The sequence below is a fragment of the Bos indicus genome, chromosome 11 (assembly GCF_029378745.1).
Source record: "Bos indicus isolate NIAB-ARS_2022 breed Sahiwal x Tharparkar chromosome 11, NIAB-ARS_B.indTharparkar_mat_pri_1.0, whole genome shotgun sequence".
Classification (NCBI taxonomy): domain Eukaryota; kingdom Metazoa; phylum Chordata; class Mammalia; order Artiodactyla; family Bovidae; genus Bos; species Bos indicus.
In genome coordinates, this window is record NC_091770.1 from 72,716,854 (window position 1) to 72,740,313 (window position 23,460).

The 23,460-nt window shown below is 48.5% G+C and overlaps 1 protein-coding gene and 1 non-coding gene across 3 annotated transcripts in view; one reads left to right on the forward strand and one right to left on the reverse strand.

Moving 5' to 3' along the window:
- Window positions 1-23,460, forward strand: part of CIB4 (calcium and integrin binding family member 4) — a 103,789-nt gene that overhangs the window by 40,118 nt on the left and 40,211 nt on the right. The window contains exons 2-4 of one of the 2 annotated variants that reach the window (XM_070798992.1): window positions 10,629-10,725; window positions 12,791-12,825; window positions 22,181-22,277. In XM_070798992.1, the coding sequence (XP_070655093.1) occupies window positions 10,693-10,725; window positions 12,791-12,825; window positions 22,181-22,277 (165 nt within the window). In that variant the 5' untranslated portion in view covers window positions 10,629-10,692. Of the gene's footprint in view, window positions 1-10,628; window positions 10,726-12,044; window positions 12,365-12,790; window positions 12,826-22,180; window positions 22,278-23,460 lie in introns of those variants that run through there. The other variant, XM_019970577.2, reaches the window with a different exon arrangement.
- TRNAE-UUC (transfer RNA glutamic acid (anticodon UUC)) lies at window positions 10,266-10,338 on the reverse strand. Its single transcript has one exon. It is a non-coding gene; the product is annotated as a tRNA-Glu (tRNA).

Here is a 23,460-nt window from a genome sequence, read left to right on the forward strand (position 1 = left end):
CTTGGGAAGGGGTGTGTCCTCCATCTACCCTGCTGCTTATGTCAGAATCACGAAGGTCCCCACTGGCAATCCGCACCCACCCCCCGCCCACATCCGACCCCCCCAGTGCTGCTGATTCCACCTGAAAATGTCACACAAACTCATCCAGCTCTTTCTCGCCACTGCTGCCCTGTCCCAGCACTGTTCCCCCCTCCCTCGTTACTCAGGAGTCTCCTCACATTCCTCCACAGAGCCAGGCCGGCCTCCGTCCAGCATGTTCGCCAGCCACCCTAGGAGCAGAATGACCCCTTGAACACAAAAATCTGATTATGTCATTCCTCGGCATAACACCCTTCAATGACGTCCATTGCTCTGAGGAAAGCTTTGAAGATAAACCCTCATGGAGTCACCCACCCCGTGTGTTCAAACCCCAACCCCTCTTCCAGTCTTGCTTTTCCTGACTCTTGCCCTTGACACACATTCCACCCTTAAGCCCTTCTCAACTCTGCCAGCACCTTCTTGAGATCCTTTCTGCCTGGTGGCTCCCCTGCCAAAAGACACCCTTCTCGTCTCCTGTCTGATTCTCTTCTGTGCATCCTTCAGGTCTCTGCTAAATGTCCCCTTCTCAAAGGAGCCTCCCTGACCCCTAGGATTGGTTAGGCGTTGTCACTGTGTCCTGCACTCTGTTCGCAGCACCGGCACGGAAACAACTGCAGAGTTAACCAAGCGATTACTGATTACGCTCCTCCCCATCAGATGCCAATCTCCTTAAGGCCAGGGCTATATTTGTCTTGATCACCACCACACGCTCAGCACCAGCAAAGTGCCTGAGATATCTTAGAAGATTTGTAAATAATTTTTTGAATCAGGGAATAAAAGATAGAAGTCCGCCGGCACCCCGCCACCCCTACCCTGCCAGCCACCAAGCAGAACGCGGTGTAGGGAGAGAGAGGGAGGCTGGAATGGGGTTTCTAGTTAGCAAGTGTCTCTGAGAGCGTGACTCTAAAAATAAAGAATGCTAAATTACTGTCTAATGCCTCTTCTTATTGCTGGGCTTAACGCACTGGCCCGGGAGCCAGTAGATTCGGGTTCCAATCCCAGGTCTGGCACAAATCATGACAAATAGCATTTTTATAATGCTTCACAGTTTACAAGACATTTCCACAGATAGGATCTCATTAAACCAGCTCGATGACCTCGGGAAAGCGGCTTTTAGAGGCCTGTTGGGAGGGAGGAGACCTGGGAAGGAGCTGGGTTCCAGAACCCACTCTGCCTCAACTCCCCAAGGGATCTCGCGAGAGTTCCCTGCCCAGCCCCAAGTCTACTGTAAAATGAAGGGGACCAGCGAGGTGATCTTTGAGGTTTGTCTATAGGAATTTAGAACTAAAAATTCAAGACGGCTCCCCGGTCAGAATGCAGAATCTTTGGAGTGTCCTTTTTTCTCATGTAGCAGGGCAGCGTCCCAAGAGGTTCCCAACAATGCCTTGGGTGTCCTGGCGAGGTGTCCTTAAAAGTGGGACTGAAACCAGCATTTTTGTGCAGTTAGTTTACTTGAGAGCTGATCCCAGGACACACGAGTGAGGGGCTGAGGAGAGAGATGGACAAAGAGGAAGAGCCCAGTTGGGAGTGTTTGTCCAGATCACTCTGTTTCAAGGGCTGTGACCTCGACCTCATCAGGCCCTGCTGAGAAGCCACAGAACGCTTCCCACAGCTGTCACCCAGCCATGCTGGCAGGGGACCTTTCTTTATCAGTTCCCACCTTGACTGGTGGATGGTCGCCCCCACCTTGGAATGTCACCCTAAACTTCTGGGCTATGCTTACCCCAGGGCAGAGGAAGCTTCTCATTAGAGCAATTCTTGGACAGAAAACAGAGAGTCCTTGAGGCAAGACTCTGAGATGGATCAAGCTCTTTTAGACCTGACCCCAGAGCAGCCCTGGAAGTCAGAGTGGAACCCAGGTCACTAGGGCATCTGATACAAGTTGCAAAGGGGCAGGGGTGCCACTGTCCAGCCCCACGAAGGAACAGGAGCTGGGGCTTTCCTTACATACCTTTCTCCCCAGTCCTCGACCCTCTGAGTGCCCAGGTCCCCCACCCTCTTTTCTGCGAAGTTTTGTGGTGTCCTGGGACATTGAAAATGGGATTGGGAGTGTCTGTCAACCTGAGCAATTCAGAGGGGCTCAGCAGAGCCTTGGGAAACAAAGTGTTGTTCTATTGGCCCCTCCTTGAGTGACAGCTAGGCTGGACCCATGAGTCTCTGGTGTGCCTCCTCCTTCTGGGCAGTGAGTGGTGCTCCCTCAATAGTGAGCAAACGCTTTGTCTGCAGGCTCGAGCTCCCCAGCCTTGGCAGTGGCAGTGGTCCCAGCCCTGCGAGATCTTTGCCCCACCTCCCTGGTGGCATAATACTTCTTCTCTGTCCTTTTATAAACTCTGGACTCTGCTTCCCTCAGCCTTCTTTTGGGATTCTCAAAAGCCTGATTTGTTAATAAGAAAAAGGGATATTGGCTGTTTCTAGCTCTTTTCCTCTACTGTAACAATTTTACTTTTCCCCCAGGCAATGTGAACGGGAGACTTAAAAAAAAAAGTCTCTCATGATAAGGTGGAAAAAGAACACAAAGATTTAAATTTCAAGATATTCTCTGTCCACGTTCTTCCTCTGGATAAATCTGTTTAACCCCCAAATAAATTTCACTCTTTCTTTGGGGAGGAAGTGGTCTCTTTCTTTTCCAAAGACTGGGTCTAGTTCTTCATTTCTCTAACTGTACTCCAACCCACCTCAGATTTCCTAGTGTTGTGTAATAAAGAATTCAGATGGCTTATGTCCGTGGCTCGAGGGAGGGAACTACTATACCCTTCGGATTTCCCAAGTGATAGGAGTGCGTATCTTTGCTCTTCCTGGTGGGCTGTTCAGACCATGTCTGAGCTCATGCTAATGAGATGACTCAGGGTGGGGGCTGGCTGTGCCAGAAAGACCAACCATGCAATTAGAGGGTTGAGTTTTGAGCCAGCTGATGTCAGCCCGACCTCTGCGGAGGAGTGGAGGGCTGGAGAGTAAGTTCAGTCACGTGCCTGATGATTCAATCAACCATGCCTATATGATGAAACCCCAATAAACATGCTGAACTCGGGCTCGATGAGCACTTCCTGGTCAGTATTACATATCAACGGTCCAGGAGGCGGGTGATGCGTCCTGAGGACACACAAGCTTCTTATTCGAGACTCTCTGAGACTTGACATTCACTCTGTGTCTCATCCTTTGGCTGGTCCTGATTGGTATTCTTTATAATACTAGACATCAGTATACTGCTTTCCTAAGTTCTGTGAATTGTTCTAGCAAATCACCAAACCTGAGGGGATAATGGCCCCTTAGTTAGAAGTGCAGATGGCCTGGGAACCCCCAGAATTTGCACCTCATATCTGAAGTGAGGGGAGTCTTGGGGAGGACTGTGCCTTTCACCTATGAAGTCGGCACGAACCCCAGGTAGTTAGAGTCTACCTGGGGTTTGTGCAAACTTGCACTGTGCCCACATGTGCATACCTGCTTCCTACCTCACCTGGGAAGCCTTGCTCATCTGTCATGGGGCTGGGTCTTCTCCAAGCATAGGCCCATGTCCCAATATCATCCCAGAAGCTGGACCCAGAGGCAGGAGAACTGCCCTTGAGTTGAAGGTGACATGTGGTGTGGTGAACAGCCATCTTGCTTGAAGGCAGTGGGCAGTGTTGGGGAGTGCCTGTCCAGAATTCTACACTCTTCTCTCCTTTCTCCACTGTCAGTGTCCAGGCTCCTTCACTGGGCTGGTGAAGGTCACCAGGGCCCAAGGATCCCCCTCAAGGCTGGAGCTCTCCCTGGCTTCCTAGGTCCCCTCCAGGCACTGTTACTTCAGTGATCTTCTCCTGGCCTCACCATGGAGTCTTTCCTGGGTGTGTGCAAGGTAGAGTTTATTCTCTGAAAAATCCCAGATCTTCCTCTTGGACTTCCATTCCCTAGACTTGCCATTAATCATATTTCAGTATCTTCCAAGTTGGATTTCTTTCCCGTATAAATGTTCCATCTATTTGAAGCCCTACTCTGTTTCAGGTCCCCCACTCTTCATCCCTACATCAGCCCTACTGCCCCGCAGATGATGTAAATGGGAAACAAAGAACAGGTTTAAACAGTCTCTTTGGATGAGCCAGTCCCTCTGTGTAAATATTCAGTGTTTCAGTTGTGGTCACCCCTTTCCCTGGGTCCAGAAGATCTTCTAGAAGAGGGCGTAGCAACCCACTCGAGTATTCTTGCCTGGAGGATCCCATGGACAGAAGAGACTGGTGGGCTACAGTCTATAGGGTAGTGAAGAGTCAGACACGACTGAGTGACTAGCAGTTTCATTTTCTTCTTTCTTTACCCCGAGCTGTATCAGGGTGCTTGAGTCAGGCTCACTGGCCGTGGGGAAGAGTCCCTGTTTGTTCTGTGCATTTTTGCTGGGGCCCAATAAAGCATGACAGTCACCTCTAGCCTTTGGGGTAATGTGCTGACCCACACTGTGGAGGTCCATGGTTTCCCATTGCTCCTGGGGAAAGTGCTTTCCTGGGCTCTGCATCCTGGCTAGGCCTTTGCCTGAACTCTCAGTACTCTCAGTCCCTCTGGTGGTCTCCTTAGGGCATGAGGGAGCTTCTGGGTCCCCTGCATGGCCAGGGACACCAAGAGCCCTGCTGTGGTCACACCTCCCCTGCCACTGGGGCACCTGTACTCTGCACTGTGCTGGGAAGGGCCGAGACCATAGGCAGAACTCTAGAGACATGCAGCCCTACCACCCTCCCCTTCAGTGAGCTGGAGGAAGGGTGACTCTAATACCAAGATTCTCAGCACCCAGGAGTCCTCACTACTTTCCTCATCCCTTCTGTCCCCAAGACGACAAGGCAGGCCTTCCACCCTTTTTCTTCCTGCCTCCCAGGATGCCCCAAGGTCTGCACCCCCAGACCTGCCTCTTGCCACACCAAAAGAATTGAGAAAGTCCTTTCTCCATGCAGAGGGTGACTTTGCAGTCTGCTCAGCTGTGGGGAATTCAAACAAAAACCTAGCTGATGTTCAGAACTTGGCAGCTTGCTCCAGCAAGATTTCCCCTCCTTGCTTCCAGTGCTGAATAACTACAGTGGGTGGAGCCCCCTGGGCCACAAAACTCTCTGCCTGAGGAAATGGATCTGAAACTATTCCAAAATCTTATGTCTCATGTATACATTCCTTTCATAACATTTATGGTGGGCCTACTATGTGCCAGGCACTGACACACTCCTTAAAATAATTTTTAGTAAAAACCTTATTAAGATCTAATTGACCTTCTATACAGGGAAGCCTGGCGTGCTGCAGTCTATGGGATTGCAGAGTCAGGCATGACTAAGTGACTGAACGGCAGCTATACAATTGGGTCTACGTGTACAACTCGATATTTTCCAGTGTATTTACAGAGTTGTACAACCATCAGCACCATCTAATTTTATTTTTAGGTATTTATTTTTAAGAGGAAACAAATGTAAACAATCTGTTTTCTCCTATAAAAGATGACTCTGATCTCTGGTCCTGCTCCACTTTGTCAACTTGGTGGTGCCAACTGGTTGTAAAATGAACTGTTCCAAGCAGAAACAGAAAACAAGCACAGATTGCATGATGTGCACACCTATGGGGCCTGCATCCAGGCAGTTTCCTAGAAGAGGATGCTGGTGAGCCCCTGACATCTCATATCCTGGCATGGGTGAGCAGAGAGGGTGTCCCTGACCCTGGGGATTCACAGAACTGTGTCCCTTTCCTTTATTGACTTACCTCTGTTTCTAACACTACATTTCTTAGCACCATCTAATTTTAGAATATTTTTATCATCCCCCAAAGAAATCCTATATCATTAGCAGTAAACCCTCTCTGCCATACTCCCCTCCCCCAAACTCCTGGCAACCACTAATCTACTTTCTGTCTCTATGGATTTGTCTATTCTGGACATTTTATATAAATGAAATCATACAATCTGTAGCCTTTTGCAAATAGCTTCCTTCATTTAACATAATATTTTCAAGCTTCATCCACATTGTACCATGTATCAATACGTCATTTACTTTTATTGTTGAATAACACTCCATAGTATGGATATGTCACATTTTATTTATATATTCATCAGTTGATGAACACTTGGGCTGTCTCTGCCTTTTGGCTGTTACGAATAATGCTGCTATGAACACTCATGTATAAGTTTTTTATGTGAACAAATGTTTTCATTTCTTTTAGGTATATACCCAGGAATGGAATTGGTGGGTTGTATGTGTTAAAAAACAAAATTCATCTGAGTAAGTTTTAAAGTTCTTATTGGCTTTACTTAAGGATTCATGTGGAAAAGGAAATGGCAACCCATTCCAGTGTTCTTGCCTGGAGAATCTCCATGGACCCTGGAGCCTGGGGTCGCAGGATCGGACATGACTGAAGCGACTTAGCAGCAGCAAAGATTCATGAGTCAAGTGGCATTCAATCTAGCAGGGAGAAAGGAGATCTGAGGAGCTCTACAAAAGGGAAAGTTTTTAAAAATATTTATTTTATTTATCTGGCTGCCCTGGTCTTAGTTGCAGCACACCAGATCTTTGGCTGTGGCATGTGGGATCTAGTTCCCCAACCAAGGATCGAACCTGTGAACCCTGTATTGGGAGTGCAGATTCCTAGCCACTGGACTACCAGGGAATTCCCAAAGGGAAAGACTTTTATAGGCAGAGGGAAGGGGAATAAGACAGGTATAGTAGCAAAGTGTAGATTGCTGTGCTGCTGCTGCTAAGTCGCTTCAGTCGTGTCCGACTCTGTGCGACCCCATAGACGGCAGCCCACCAGGCTCCCCCATCCCTGGGATTCTCCAGGCAAGAACACTGGAGTAGGTTGCCATTTCCTTGTCCAATGCGTGAAAGTGAAAAGTGAAAGTGAGGTCGTTCAGTCGTGTCCGACCCTCAGTGACCCCATGGACTGCAGCCTTCCAGGCTCCTCCATCCATGAGATTTTCCAGGCAAGAGTACTGGAGTGGGGATTGCTGTGACAAGGTCACTTTTCTTTCAGGGATGCAGGGGTCTGTCAGCCTTCACTGGTGCTGATTCCTGATTGACAGGTTTAAGATTCCATTTCCGGGAGAGCTGAAACTGTAATTAAGTTTCAGTTTGGTGATGTGGGGCTTAGTATAAGCGACTCCATTTTGGGCATGTTGTCTTGCTTTTAACATATGGTAATTCTGCTTAATATTTTGAAGAACGGCCAAACTCTCTTCTAAAGTGGCTGCATCATTTCACAGTCCCACTAGCAGTGTAGGAGGACTCCAATTTCTCTACATCCTCACCATCCTAGTGGGTGTACAGGGGTACCTCACTGTGGTTTTGATTTGCATCTCCCTCGTGGCTGATGATGGTGAGCATCTTTTCATGTGCTCCTTGGCCATTCACATATTTCTTCTTTGGAGAAACATCTATGCAAATCCTTTGTGCATTTTTTTAGTTGGGCTTTTGTATTTTATCATTGAGCTGTTAGCTTTCTTTCTGTATTCTGGATACAAGTCCCTTCTCAGTCCTTTTTGAATTTGAAGAGACATCTAAATCAAGGTTGGAGTAGGGGTGACCAATTTAACAGTTGGTGGAGTTCATTGGCAGGTGACAGAAACCTTGCGAAGAATTCTTTTTATCTCACGCAGAGGATTCCTGCAGGGAGGGACCCTGGAGGGGAAGCATGCAGAATTGTCCGGGCAGGACTGGGCCTGCTTTCTGTTCAGTTCAATCGCTCAGTCATGTCTGACTCTTTGTGACCCAATGGACTGCAGCATGCCAGCCTTCCCTGTCCATCACCAACTCCCGGAGTTGACTCAAACTCATATCCAGTGAGTCGGTGATGCTATCCAACCATCTCATCCTCTGTCGTCCCCTTCTCCTCCTGCCTTCAATCTTTCCCAGCATCAGCATCTTTTCCAATGAGTCAGTTCTTTGCATCAGGTGACCAGACTATTGGAGTTTCAGCTTCAGCATTAGTCCTTCCAATGAATATTCAGGTCTGATTTCCTTTAGGATGGACTGGTTGGATCTCCTTGCTGTCCAAAGGACTCTCAAGAGTCTTCTCCAGCACCACAGTCCAAAAGCATCAATTCTTCGGCGCTCAGCTTTCTTCACAGTCCAACTCTCACATCCATACATGACCACTGGAAAAACCATACCCTTGACTAGAAGGACCTTTGTTGGCAAAGTAATGTGTCTGCTTTTTAATATGCCATCTAAGTTGGTCATGACTTTCCTTCCAAGGAGCAAGTGTCTTTTAATTTCATGGCTGCAGTCACCATCTGCAGTGATTTTGGAGCCCCCAAAAATAAATTCAGCCACTGTTTCCCCATCTATTTGCCATGAAGTGATGGGACTAGATGCCATGATCTTAGTTTTCTGAATGTTGAGCTTTAAGACAACTTTTTCACTCTCCTCTTTCACTTTCATCAAGAGGCTCTTTGGTTCTTCTTCCCTTTCTGCCATAAGGGTGGTGTCATCTGCATATCTGAGGTTATTGATATTTCTCCTGGCAATCTTGATTCCAGCTTGTGCTTCATCCAGCCCAGAGTTTCTCATGAGGTACTCTGCATATAAGTTAAATAAGCAGGGTGACAATATACAGCCTTGACATACTCCTTTCCCAATTTGGAACCAGTCTGTTGTTCCATGTCCAGTTCTAACTGTTGTTTCCTGACCTGCATACAAATTTCTCAAGAGGCAGATCAGGTGGTCTGGTATTCCCATCTCTTTCAGAATTTTCCAGAGTTTGCTGTGGTCCACACAAAGGCTTTGGCATAGTCAATAAAGAAGAAGTAGATGTTTTTCTGGAACTCTCTTGCTTTTTCGATGATCCAATGGATATTGGCAATTTGATCTCTGGTTCCTCTGCCTTTTCTAAATCCAGTTTGAACATCTGGAAGTTCATGGTTCACATACTGTTGAAGCCTGGCTTGGAGAATTTTGAGCATTACTTTACTAGTGTGTGAGATGAGTGCAATTGTGGGATAGTTTGAGCATTCTTTGGCATTGCCTTTCTTTGGGATTGGAATGAAAACTGACCTTTTCCAGTCCTGGGTCCACTGCTGAGTTTTCCAAATTTGCTGGCATATTGAGTTCAACATTTTCACAGCATCATCTGTTCATTTGCACCCTTTTCAGAATCCCTGCCAAAGAGCAGTTTGAGAGATTTAACTAGCTGGAGGAAGGTAAGGATGCTGGTTGGTTAGTGTACTGGGGCAGAATTGCATGGGGATTTTTCTTTCTTTTTTAAGGAGCATGGGCTTTTATCTCTAGAGCAGACGAGATGGCATGTAGAAAAGCATTTTGGAATTACAAAGCGATGCAATGCAAATGTGAGGTGACATTCTTGTGGTTACTATTGTTAATTGTAGGAACCAGTGAAAGCCCTTTCTAGGTTGAGAGCCTGTGTGTAGGGAGGGGTGGAGTGGGCAGGAGTTGCGAAAAGGGTCATGTGAGGGCATGAAAACTAAAGGAGAGAGGAAGGTAGCAGAGTTTGCAAACCTTGGTTACCTGTGTGTGAAGTGAGGCAGAGACATTTTTGTGATTTCTGGCATATTTCTTCACCACCTGTCTAATTATTTACTTAATATTTTTCTTTAGATTGTCTCCTATTTCTTTTCACCAGGTAATATTTGTGAAGGGAACATATCACAGTTATATATGGCAAGTGAAAGTGTTAGTTGCTCAGTCGTGTCCGACTCTCTGGGACCCAATGGACTGTAGCCCACCAGGCTCCTCTGTCCATGGGATTCGCCAGGCAAGAATACTGGAGGATTGCCATTCCCTTCTCCAAGGGATCTTCCCAACCCAGGGATTGAACCCAGGTCTCCTGCATTGCAGGCAGATTCTTTACTGTCTGAGTCACTAGTGAAGCTTGAATCTTTTTCAAAGTGGAGGAAACAGTATAAATAAACATAAGGAAAGCCAAACAGTGTCATTAAATTCTAGCTGGATGTCGTTGCTTTCTGGGTATGGAAAACTCCACAGACTTAGTCTGGTTCCCTCTCCTTGTGGCTCAGGTCTCCGCTCAGATGGCCGCTCCTCAGGAAGCCTCTCCTGCCCACTCTTCATTCTTGCTTTATTTCTCTCATAGCCCTATCACAATCAAAGGGGTTGTTAGTTTCCCTATGGGCCTCTGGTTCCATCAAGGTAGGGCCTTGTCTGCCTGGCTTAATCATTCTGTTTCATTGCCTGGCTCAACAAAGAGTTAAGTAAGTAAGCCACACCATGCAGCTTGTGGGATCTTAGTTCCCCGATCAGGGATGGAACCTGTACCCCCTGCAGTGAAAGTGCAGAGTCCTAACCACTGGACCACCAGGGAATTCCCTCCAGTGTGTTTTTGCTCTCCTTGTAGTGTGTGCCAACCAGGTGTTAAGGGCACGTGCCAGTGCCTGCCGCCACTTGCACCTCCTAGGACAGGAGGGCTGAGAGAGACTTGAGAAGGAAGCAGCCTTCTGGGGTGCAGCCCGGCAGCTCTCCTGGCTCCCAGGCAGCACTGGAGAGACCCCTAGGCCTGCAACCTCAATCCAGGCTTCAGATCCTCCTTTGGCCCCTGGCCAGCCAAATGACCCTACAGCATCACAGAACCTCACCAACTTCCATCTTCCCCAGGGCCTCTGTGAGGACAAGGGACAGTCACTATGGACACAGACTAGTGAAAGAAGCTGCTCAATAAATGAGAACAGAAGCTCAGACGGTTTACCAGAAGGTGAGATGTAATTACTGACTGTGTCTGCTCACATCCTACCCTTTCTTTCAGGCCCAACTTTAAAAAGTAATAATATTGTTTCCCCTTTAATAAGAATTTATTGTGCCAGGCACCTTTCTAAATTAGAGGTTTGTATATCTATCATTTAATTTTAGCCTTGCAATAATACTGTAAAGTAGAGATTTATTATTCCCATTTTACAGATGAGGGAACTGAGGCTCAGAGTAGTTTTATGACTTGCCCAAGGGGATGCAGCAAGAAGTGATGCAACCTGCCCACATTCTTAACTATGACATTGTAACAACCACCTAAATGCCACCACCTACATGAAGATTTCCTGCCTAGGGTTCTCCTCTTCTAAATACTCGTAATTCATATTACCTCTCTGATCACATCTACCCAATCTCCCATGGTGTGTGTGTGTGTCTGTGTATGTGGCAAATATTAATTTCTTGAAGGCTGAGACCACATTCACCCGTCTCTTCCAGGGTCAAGCTGAGCGCCTGGCATCCTGTAGGTACTTTACTTGTGTCTGTTTAGTAAATAAGGATTGAAGGCTCCTGGGTTTCTTCTGCCAGTCTCCATCTCCATGGAGGGCAGATGGCGAAGAATAAGCAGCCACATTTCCAGGGATATAAACTAGCTCTATGAGAAAGTTTCTGTGCTGTTTACCTGGGAAAGTGTGTGGAATGAGGTGGGTACAAAGACCAGGAAGCTAACACTGGCACTGAGACCAGGAGGAGATGGCTTCGGAAAGATACTCCTGGATAGCAATACTGAGGTCTGTGCTAGACTTCATCTTTCTAGATTCACTTTCCACTCTCCTGTCCATCCCCATGGGAGATTGGAAGAAGTGGAAGGGATGGTACAGGGGTACTGATTCTGTGTGTGTTGGGCCAGGACTGGTAGCGGCTCTGTGGTTACTAGCCTGGATTCTGTGCTATCCTGAGTGGTTTCCATACACCCTGATCTTATCTTTGGAGAGTCCCTTTAATAGACCCTCTTTGTATCATCCTGATTTGATTGTGCCCTTGGCTTCTGCAGGGAGAGGATGGATGGGGTGGAATGCCCTTTACTGTGCTCTGTGGGCCACTTCTTGATGTCAGAGTCTATGCTTACTCATCTCTGTGTTCCTGCACCTGGCATAGTCCTTGGGCCGTGGTTCTAACAGCTAACACTTATTGAAAGCTTATTATGTACAAGGCGTTGTTATCTGTATTGACTCAAATAATCCTCATCACAATCCCATGACCATCATCCTCAGTTTACAGATGAAGAAACTGAGACACAGAGAGGCTGAGTGGCTTGTCCAGGGACACATGTCTTGTCAGCCTTTGGCAGATCTAGAAGGTTGGCTCATGACTCTTGAACCTGCTACTGGGCTGCCTTTCTGTTTGCTGTTTTGGGGATGATGTCCATTAGCCTCTGGAACCAAAAGAATCTATTTCTTTGCCCACTCAGGGACTCAGGTAGAATGGGCAGAAGGTGGAATGCAGGTTACCATGGCAACCGATTACTTGGTGCACAACTGGTGAGCTCTTGGGGCTGAGGTTCTGCTGCTGGCAGAGAGAAGGGTGGGGTTGGCATGGGGCAATGTCTGAGGTACCAGATGCACTGGGAGGATTTGGAAGAATACCAGGTGGGTAGATCAGGCAGGAGATTCTGGGCAGTGGTGGGAGCTTCCTGAGGCAGGTGGGAGGGGTGGGAAAACTCTCACTGTGGTCCCTGCCTTCGCTAAACCTACATCCATGTGACCCAGACTGGCTCTCAGAGGGCCCCTCCCCATTTGTTTCCTGCTCCAGATCCCAGGGCTTTCGCCTTGTCTCCGATCCTTTCTGTAGGCCTGTACCACTGTGCTCCCTCCCAAGGCCATCAGAGACGGGGCACTGTTTCCTCCTCTGCCACCACCTCGGGCGTCTGCTGCTGAGGGCTGGGAGCCTCCATTCCCTGGTTGTTCAATGAGAGCATCAGCTTTTCCTCCCAACCCCTGAAGTTTCCCACTCCCCAGAGGGCCAGGGCAGGGCTGGATGGAGTGGGCAAGTCACCTGTCTGTGGTTTGTTTCAGGCCTTGACCTTCTTGACCAGGAATGAAATCCTGTGGTGAGTAGAGGGGGTCCCCTTTCCCTCCCCTTGGAACTGAAATCTTACCCTGGTACAGCCTCACTCTGGTCCCTGAATGTGGTCCCTGCCCAGAGCTACAAAGTCCTGGAGACGAGGCTGTCAGCAGACAGGCAGAGACAGACCCCAGTCCTGGAGGGTCCAAGGTCACGATTCCCAGGGCCCTACTACATTGAAATGTCAGATTGTAGGTTGCTATGGGATCCATGGCGAGGTTTCTTCATAGAACCGCAGAGGTGGACAGGGCCTTCCTGGGATGATGAGGACAAGGAGGAGAGGACTTAGGAAACAGGTCTGCAGTACATACAGCGAGGTGGTCCTCTATCTGGGTAAAGCTGATGCCCCACTGAATCTCTCTTAGTCCTCCCTTCCCTCCCAAGCTTCGCTTCACTGCCTCCCAGCATGGTGGGTGTAACAGTGCGCAGTCCACCCCCTGTTCTTAAGCTGGTGATGGCCAGAGAGGAAGGCTCCGGGCCAAGACAGCCAACACGAGGATCCCTCATGGGACCGCAGAGAGGGTAGACAGCATGAGAGATGTGAGAGCACTCAGCCTGGGCCAGGTGCTCATCAGAAACTCGTTAGAGGAGGAAAGGGGGTCTCTAGGGCATTGTTGGTGGGGTGAAGGGAGGTTGGAGTGAGGAGACTGCCCTGAGACCCACAGAACCCTCTCGCCTCTTTGTCTCTGCTGGACTCACCCTCCCCAGACAACACCCAGCCTGGAAGCTGCACTTCCCACTCAGGGTCCCAGGCAGGGCAATGATTCTGCCCCAAGCATGAGACTCTCCCGGCACGGGGGTGGGGGGCTGATGGATGTCCAGGGCACAGTAAGTGATGGAGACCAGGGACAGTCACCAGATTACATCGCTTTCCTTTTAAAACGAGTGTTTGCTCATTTTAGAAATAAAGAAAAATATAACAAAACTCTACATCCTACTACTTTTACATCTCATTGATATTTTCTAAAAAAGGAACACTTGCATAAAAATGAAATAAAAATTGAAAAGTAATATGTGAGCATGGCCAGAAAATTCAAATAGCATAAATATCCTAAAAGAAAAGTAAGTGTCCCTCTCCTTCCCAGGCCTTCTCCCTGATGATAACCCTGTTCACAGTTGGTTTCTCATCAAGGCTTCCATAAAAATTTTCATAGATAGATCTAAATAAATATCCTTCAAAAATTTTATCTCATTCACACTGCAGCATTTACCAATTTATAGTGTAGCATTATACTGTTCTGGACCTTTTTTCTTTTTAAGTTTTCATGTTGTCTATCTTTACATAAAGCACATAGAGATATGTCTCATTCTATGACTATGGGACATTCTTTCCTATAGAGGAAATATCATTCATTTTACAACCTCCCCCCATAACATACACTTAAGTTCTTTATGACTTTTAGTTCTATCAATAACGTTATAGTAAACATTTATGTAAAAATAGCTTATTTAATTGATAAGCTTTTGAATTGTGGTGCTGCAGAAGACTCTTGAATGTCCCTTGGACTGCAAGGAGATCAAACCAGTCAATCCTAAAGGAAATCAACCCTGAATATTCATTGGAAAGACTGATGCAGAAACGCCAATATTTTGGCCACCTGAGGCAAAGAGCCAACTCATTGGAAAAGGCCCTGATGCTGGGAAAGATAGAAGGCAAAAGGAGAAGAGGGCGACAGAGGATAAGATGGTTAGATAGCATCACCAACTCGATGGACATGAACTTGAGCAAACTCCAGGAGATAGTAGAGGACTGGGAAGCCTGGTGTGCTGCAGTCCTTAGGGTTGCATAGAGTTGGACATGACTTGGCAACTGAACAAAAACAAACCTTATTCAACAAGTGAGAGTAAATCCATAGGAGAGATTTCTAGCTGTAGAAATGGTGGGCAAATGGTGGACATGTCTAAAATGTCAACAGGAAGGACAGGATTGTTCTGCACTAATTTATTCTCTCTCCACTTCAGCATGACCATGCCTGCTCCTCTTTCCATCTAGAAAGTTCAAACATTCTCAGATGGCCTTTTCTGGATCCCTAGGGCCCCTCACATGTGCCCCATTCCCACCACCAATGCGGTGGTGGGAGTTGAGGTGGGGAAATCAGTCAAAAGAGAGGAGGATGGGAGGGAAGCCCTTCCATCTCGTGTGTTCTCTATTGGTCTTTGAGAAAGATGTTCTAGTAGGGAGCTGTCTGTAGGGACTCCTCTTTTCTGAACTGCCCACACAGGCCATGAGACAGCCCCTGCCTACCTCCTGTTTCAAACTTCTCTCCACTCCTATTGAAAGTGAGCCCCTCATGGAGGGGCCTCACCTCATCTGTTTGTACTGGGGAGGCAGGTCCCAGGGAGTGAGGCCAGCAAAGGCTCCACTTCAGTCCAACTTCTCTCACCAACTTCTCTCAAAGCCACCTCCTGCCAACCCTGTCTTTTGTCTGTGTCATGCCTAAGCATGAGGGCCTGGTGCCTGGCCCTTGGGTAGCCTCTGCCCATGAGACTCCAACCCTTTGGGCTCTAGAAGAACAGGATGGGTCAGTGCTGGAGGAGGGATGGGGATGGCAGTGCTCCAGGAAGGCAGAGAGGAGGTGCAGTGGCTGGGTGTCTACTGTCTTTGTGTTTCACCATCATGGAGACTTTCAACTGAGGCAGAGCAGGACTAGCATGAAGTGGGGACAAAAATGCTAAGATGTGTGGGGTGATACCAGGGAGAGCTTTTTGCTGCTTCAAACCAAGGTGAGTCTCCAGATTAGGAAGACCACACTCTGGGGAGCAGCTGAGGGTGTAGAACAGCTGTCAGGAGCTGTGAAGAACGGAAGAGAACAGGGGAAGGACTGAAAGCCTGCTTCAGGACGGGAAAGGCACTTTGACCTAGCCATTGCACTTGAATCAAGAGGGCATGGATGAAATAAACGTGGATGGACCCATCCATCCGTGGCACTGTCCTTGGAGAGAAGGAGAAGTTTTATGTTGGGTGTGGATTAGTGTCTTCAAGGCATATTGTAAAGTTAAAAAAGCAATGTGCCATAGTTTCCAGTGAATGTGGAGAACTGAGCATTTTCTTTTATTTATTTTCCCTACTAAAAGGACAGCTAGGATTAGAAAAAGAGAAAGAAACCCATAAGGGAGAACTCAAGAGATGAAAGCAGATGAGAGAGAGAAACAATTTTCAAAGTGGAAAACAAAGAGATCCACAATACGGACTTAGAGCTGAAAGTTGAAAGCAGATTGCTGGAAAACAGGGATTGGGGTGATGGAGTCAAGGACCCAGAAAGGCTCCTTTCTGAATGCCAGGATGAAGGCTCGGGTGAAAACAAAAAGATGGCTTTACATGATTCTCCTCTTGCCCTGCAATCCACTCAGCACCCCTTCCCCAGCCCAGCAGAGGACAGGAGCTCGCCATGTGGAGAGAGCTAGCCATGCAGGCTTCTGACTCAGGACCACCAGGAACAGAGATGAGCACGGATGAGCTGCCAGTCAGCTCGTTACAGACTTGGCAATTGCACATGAATTGAAAGCTGAGAGACACTACGTATTTGAAGGAAAAAAAAAAAAATTTAAGCCTACATTAATTTATTTCAGGACACCAGAGGTATTGAGAAGATCTTAAGAATGTTCACAGAGGAAGAAAACAGAATACATACAGAGGATCGGGAAGTAGAATTTTAGACTTGTGCTGGAAGATGGTGGCTGAACAGCTTCAAAATCAAGAAAAAATTCCAATGTAGGATTAAGTCATAGCTAAACTATTAATCAAGAGTGAAGGTGAAACAATACTTTTTGACATGTGACTTCTAAAAACAATTACCTCATGCAGGCAGCTTCTGCAGTGTCTATTAAAATTATCAAGTAAGCTAAGTTCTTCATTAACATTAGTGAGTAAACTAAGAAAAAGAATTCCCTGGTAGCTCAGCTGGTAAACAATCTGCCTGCAACGCAGGAGACCCTGGTTTGATTCCTGGGTAGGGAAAATCCTCTGGAGAAGGGATAGGCTACCTATTCCAGTATTCTTGGTCTTCCCTGGTGGTTCAGATGGTAAAGAATCTGCCTGCAGTGCTGGATACCTGCATTCAATCCTTGGGTTGGGAAGATCCCCTGGAGAAGGGAACGGCTACCCACTGCAGTATTCTGGCCTGGAGAATTCCATGGACTGTGTAGTCCATGGCATCATAGTCCATGGCATAGCAAAGGGTTGGACACAACTGAGCAACTTTTACTTTCAAACTAAGGAAAAAAGAAGACGTAAGAACCAGAAAACAGAGGGCCGCAACACATGGAACTTCAAAAATGAAAGTGAAGAGAAACCCGAGGATGACAATGCAGCAGGCATGAAAAGCAATGCATCCAGATTAGAATTAAGGAGTCAGGAATTCCAGGAGTGATACCTCCAAGAAAACAAAATGAACCTATGGATGATATAAGGTATACAAACATATGAAGAGGAACTTCACAGTTCTGCAGAAAGTTTGGGAAAGAAATAATGATAGAAACACTGAAACCTAAGCAAAAGAAAAACAAACAGTCTTGCAAGAAAGAAAATGTAATCACGTTGTACTAGGGAACTCAGCTGTGAGCAATGTTTGAATCATACATTTATAATACGTAATAATACATACATATAACAATAATATAAATACTGAATTTTGATTCAGGAAAATCATTTTATTTTGGGATGTTAGGGGAAGAACTAGTATATATGTGCTGTGCTGAGTCTCTCAGTCGTGCCTGATTCTTTGCAACTCTGTGGACTGTAGCCTACCAGGTTCCTCTGTCCATGAGGATTCTCCAGGCAAGAATACTAGAGTGGGTTGCTATGCCCTCCTCAAGGGGATCTTCTCAACCCAGGGATTGAACCAAGGTCTCCCAATTTGCAGGCAGATTCTTTACCACCTGAGCCACCAAGGAAGCCTAAAATAGGTTATGCTGCTGCTGCTGCTAAGTCACTTCAGTCGTGTCCGACTCTGTGTGACCCATAGACAGCAGCCCACCAGGCTCACCTGTCCCTGGGATTCTCCAGGCAAGAACACTGGAGTGGGTTGCCATTTCCTTCTCCAATGCACAAAAGTGAAAGTGAAGTCACTTAGTCGTGTCCGACTCTAAGCAACCCCATGGACTGCAGCCCACCAGGCTCCTCCGTCCATGGGATTTTCCAGGCAAGAGTACTGGAGTGGGTTGCCAGTGCCTTCTCTGTAAGTAGGTTATAGATAGAGATAAATTCTCTCTTTTTTAGCAGTAAGAGGTCACAACATAAAGTCTGCAATGAAAAAATACCAAGTGGCAGTATCAGCACCATCTCTATAGATTTGCATAGAAACACTATGCAAATATTAAGTAAAAACCAAGAGAAATAGAAAAACACTAAAAAAAAATTCAGCTTCTAGAGAGCAGGGGTAAAGAAGTGGTATAGAATACTGTGTATTAATAATATTAATTATAGTGCTGTTGGCTTTTAAAAACCTATTTCACTCTTACTTTGGTAAACTAGTCTGGTACATATAGGGTGCTACTTTTAGTAAAATAAAAGGCTGTACGTGCATGCATATGTACACACACAGAGAATATCTTAGGAAGGATACACACACACATATAAGCTGATCCTAGGTTAACTCCTTGGAGGGACAGGATCATGGATTACATTAGGGTTAGTGTCCATGCCTTGTCTGTAAAGGGAAGGGGCAGCTTGGATATGGGTTCCAAGCAACACAGGCCGTGGCTCAGGAGGCAGATGGCTGTGATGCTCAGGGGAGACAGCAGACACCCTGGGCTGCCAGGGCTAAATCGGGCCAGACTAAGCCCTGATCACTTCTGAACAAGTTTCCAACATCACCTTTGACACTGTGTTGTGATTTTCCTATGAACGTGACAAAGAAATGTGGCTTGGATGACAGTACATCTGGATAGATTTAGCCAGTTGAAAAAAAAGTATCCAAGAGACTGATAAGCAGGGGAGCAGGGTGGCTCTGCCCTTGTCTAACGCTTTCCCACCTCCTTATCTGTGACTTGCATGAGACAGAAAGGCCTGGTCACTGGATCCGCAGATGACACCTAATGAGAGGGGCAGACCACATGTGACAGCTTCTTCCCCATCCAGGGCTGCCCTGATTCAGCTCTCTAAGAAGGGGTCTGTCCACCCTAAATGTCTAATCTGTGGGAGTCTTCTTGCACATCCCGTTGGTCTCTGAAAGAGCAGGGTCCCCTCTGTCCTCAGCTTCCAGGTTAGCCCTCTCCGACTTTGGTTAAATTGCTGTTACATTGCCCCCACCTTCCAGATGTCTCTATGGAATCAGTGCACAGGCCCTCTGGGGCCCTTATCTTCACCTGAGGCTCTGGACCCTGAGTCTGGGACTTGACTCAGGAAGGGCACATGTGGCTTCCTTTAGATCTCCATGTCTGAGGCTGGGTCAGCCTGACTCAGTTCGAGCTATTTCAGCGTACATTACATTGCTCAGGGATGGCTCCTGACATGATCTTGGGCTGGATTTAGGTCTGGTAAATGGGATCCTGAAGCTTTGCCCCAGTTCCTGCTCAGGCTAACCTGACCACGAGGCCCCTGGATCCTCTGAGCACTCTTGAGGTCCCCAAACCTGCCAGTCTCCATGCCCTGTCCTGGCTGTTAGCTCCTGGTCCACCTGGAGCGCCAGAAGGTCAGCAGACAGAGGCTTGCTTCCTAGGAGTCAAAGGCCAGAGTCTGAGGCTCAACTTTTTCACTTACTTGCTGTGTGACCTTGAGTGAGTTTCTTACTCTCGCTGAGCCCCAGTTTTCACACATACAAAAAGTATGTATTCAACCTAATTGTTATTAGGTCAGTTAGATGATCAGATCTGCACAGGAATTAAAGCAGTGCCTGGCACAGAGGTCGGTGCTGAGACTGTGGTAGCTGTCATTTTCATGGTATTTTCATCTCCTTTTTGTGAATGAGGAAACCAGCTCAAAGAAATGAAGCTATTTGCCCAAAGTCACACAGCTTGGAACCAGTAGATCATAGAACCAAAAGTTACCTTTCCAGGCTAGAGATGAGGCCATTCATAAAATACCTGTAGGCCACTCCATGGTGAAAGGGACAATTGACTCCATGGGATGGGGGTGAAGCCCAGGTCGGGGAGCCCAGACTGGGATGGAAGGGGTGTAACTGGAGACTTTCACTGGAGCTGTGTTCTCAGTCCTACCTGTACAATTCAAACACAGAAGCATGTAGAACCTATAGGTGCCTGGGCTGACACTAGCCTTGAATGAGAATCTCTAGAGTTGATCCTTTCACAAGCTCCCTGTGTGCTTCTGATGTGGGACCCATCCAGTCAAAAAAGGCTAAACTGGAGTGTCTCAGAGGCAAGGGATGGACCGGATGCCAGAGAAGGGTACAGAATTCCTGAACTGGAGGATGGAGGGAGCTAGCTGAGATTCACTGCACAGAGGGGACCCGGCAGACCCAAGGTCCTGCAGAGTCAGGGCAGTGGAGCTGGTCTCCCCCACTGTCTCAGCCTCCCCGCCCGCAGACAGCCTCTCCCCTCGTCTGGCTAGGTGTGGAAGGGAGACGCAGCTTGGGCTGCTTGCTTTCTGGCATGCGAGATGTGTGAGCTTTTTAAATGGCTTTGACTTTTGAGTCCATTAGTGATTAATTCCGAGTTCCACTTAGAGCCAGCTGATCCATATTTGGAGGAGAACATTTTGTGGCAAGCCGAGAAGCAGCCACGATTCATCTGCGGGCAGCCCACCCACTCGGCGGCCTGGGAAGACACTAAGTCTGGGCAGGGCCCTCCCCACGGTACCTGCTCCCCGGAAGTCTCTCCAGGGTGGGGAGGAGGTGCTGAGAGTCTTTCACCTGGGACCCTTTAGAGGTGGGCAGCACAGCCTGAGGAGTGTGGCTTAGGGTTCAGACCCCCCTCGACTCCTTCCAAGCTGAATGACCTGGGGCAGACCCCTTCAACTCTTTGAGCCTTGGTCTCCACATCTATAGACATCATCACCCCTATATCTATCCCACAGGGTTGCTGGGAAGATTCATTGAGATAATATGGTTGAATGCACCAGGCACACAGAGCTTAAAAAACAAGAAGCGGGTGACCACGGCAGTGGGGGTTCCCTCTCTTCCCACCCCCCGCCCCCGACCCGCAGCCCTTCTGAGCCCTTCCTCTCTGGGCTCCTGGGGAAAGAACTTTGGCATCTGCAGCTCTGGCTTCACGCCCACCCCTGTGTGACCTTCGGCAAGGTGAGTATTTTACCTCCTTGAGTCTCAATTTCCTTCTCTGTAAGGAAGAGATGATGGTCCCTTCCTTGCAAGATGGTTCTGTAGGTCCCACCAGAAATGTCCACAGGAGTCGGCAATGTGCAGCAGGCACTCCTAGTGAGGGGTCAGAGTGGGGGACACCCTGCGTGTCAACCATACAAGTGCCCAGCCTCAGAGAATTCTTTAAAATTAATAAAACATACTGCAAGTCAGTCTGCTTTCTTATTACCCCACACTAGGAATTCTAACAATGACAGTGATCAAATGCTCCTTGGGGCTAGGGGCAGACCACTGCCAGCGCCCCCTCCCCTGGAGGCCACTGGACACACACCCCCGACCCCCACCCTGGGTACAACGGCTTTCCTCTCTCCTTGCTGTCCTTCAGTGTCCCCACCCAATCTTTTCCTAGAGACTATCTCCCTTCGCCCATTCTACACCCCACTTTTCAGCTCCCTCCCCACTCCCTTACAAGGTTGATATGGTCCATGCTCCAGAGTGTGGGCAGGGAGGGCTCCAGCATGAGGGCCCTGCTCTCCTGGCCTGGGGCAGAGTTCGCTCCTACCCTCTGCCTTGCAGCACCCACACGGCCATTCATTTCCCCCTCTGCCTGCCTGTCCCTCACAAGCTAAATCCCCTGGAGCAGGGAGGAGGCCCGCAGACAGACATTGATTACTGGATCGATGAGGACAGTTGCTCAGTCCCATCGTCTGGATCCAGCTCACTGGCCTTGGATGGCTGTGTGGGTTGCTGGCTGCTTGGCCACACCCATGGAGTGACCTCTTTTTCCTGGGATGAGGGTGGGGCTGGACAGATGGCTTGGGGTGGCATCCTGGCTTCCCCAAGGCCCTGCTGGTTCCTCCATCCGTAAAGGAGGGACTGAAGGAAGGGAGGGCAGAAGTCCTTTCCAGTGCACTTGCAGATTGTGTTCAGGCTACAGAGCATATGGGCTTATCTTTGCATCCCCCACAGCGCATGCGCTGGGCACACTGGAGCCCCAGGCATGTTTCTGGAAGGGCAGGATGATTTATAACTACCAAATGTGTGTCAATCAATCCTCCAAAGGGAGCCTGCAGGAGGCAGAGGGCCTGCTGGTCCCCACCTTCAGCCCACCCCTGCCTCTCTTCTCAGTATCCACGACTCCTTCCTGAAGCTCTGTCCCCCCGGGAAGTACTACAAGGAGGCCACACTCACCGTGGACCAAGTGAGCTCCCTGCCAGCCCTGAGGGTGAGTCCAGGGGGCGGGGTGGAAGGGATGGGGCGGTGTCACTGGGATCTGCTGAGTCTCGGAAAGTGCTGGTCTCAGTGTGCTCACCTGTGAAATGGGCGGGGTGGCGGGGTGGCTGGGATCCCATGTGCTTCCTGAGGCCCGTGTACCCACATAGGCTGTGCTTTGCTCCAGTCGTCAGTGCACCCCACTGCCAATCTCCTAGGGACCGTCCTTGAGCACTGGCTTCTGTTATAAAAAGACCCTGCCCTTCCCCCAAGGCGCCTGGAAGAGCCCAGAGGTGCACAATAAAGGGCTCCTGAAATTTTAATTAAACTTTGTGCAAAGAGGCAGCGTCATATGAACAAATCACAGCGCTGTCAGACTTGCTGATTTTTCATTTGGGTCTCGGCAGAATAATGGTTTGAAAGTGTCATTGTACAATGAAAGTCCATCTTCATTTCTGTCTGAAACAAAACTGGCTCTGAGCGCTGTGGGCACCTCTTTAAAGAGGGCCCCGGGAGGTGGGTGCAGGGATGGGAGTGGGGGGTGGAGGGATCCTGAGGAAGAGACCACAGAGGGGTTGGAGGGGAGGGGAAGGGGCAGCCCCTCCACAGTGACAGACCTGTTCTAGGGTAGAAACAGAAGGAACACAGAGCCTGGGGCTTGCAATAGAGGCTGGAGCCTAGAAGACAAGGAAACCAAAAGTAGGGGAGAGAGGGGGGCAGGGGATTAGGTGAGCTGAGAGCAGAATCCTCAACAAGGTGACATCCCTGGAAAATGTCCCGGCTACATAGTGGGGAGCCTGTCCTCTTAGGACCCCTGACTCACACAGACACAGCTCTGCACATCCCCACACCCCCAAACACTCCTACTTGAGGTGGGGAACATCTCTCTAAGACCTAGACTATCCAAACAGGGAGCTGGGGTGAGGGGCACCCAAAGGCCAGGCTGAATGGGGAGCTTCTGCCCTGTCATCCAGGATGGGGGACAGTGTCACGGGTCAGTCCCAGAGTACCCAAATGCTAGGCTTGGGGGAAAAAAAAAGACTTGTAAATCGCCAGTCTAATCACTGTCAAATGCTCTCCACTGATTTTATCCTTTGGATAACTGAGTCCTCAACAGGGCAACAACTCACGCAGGGCCACGTGACACCGCAGAACCTGGAAGTTAGACAGGACTTTGACCCCCGGGCCGGGCCTCC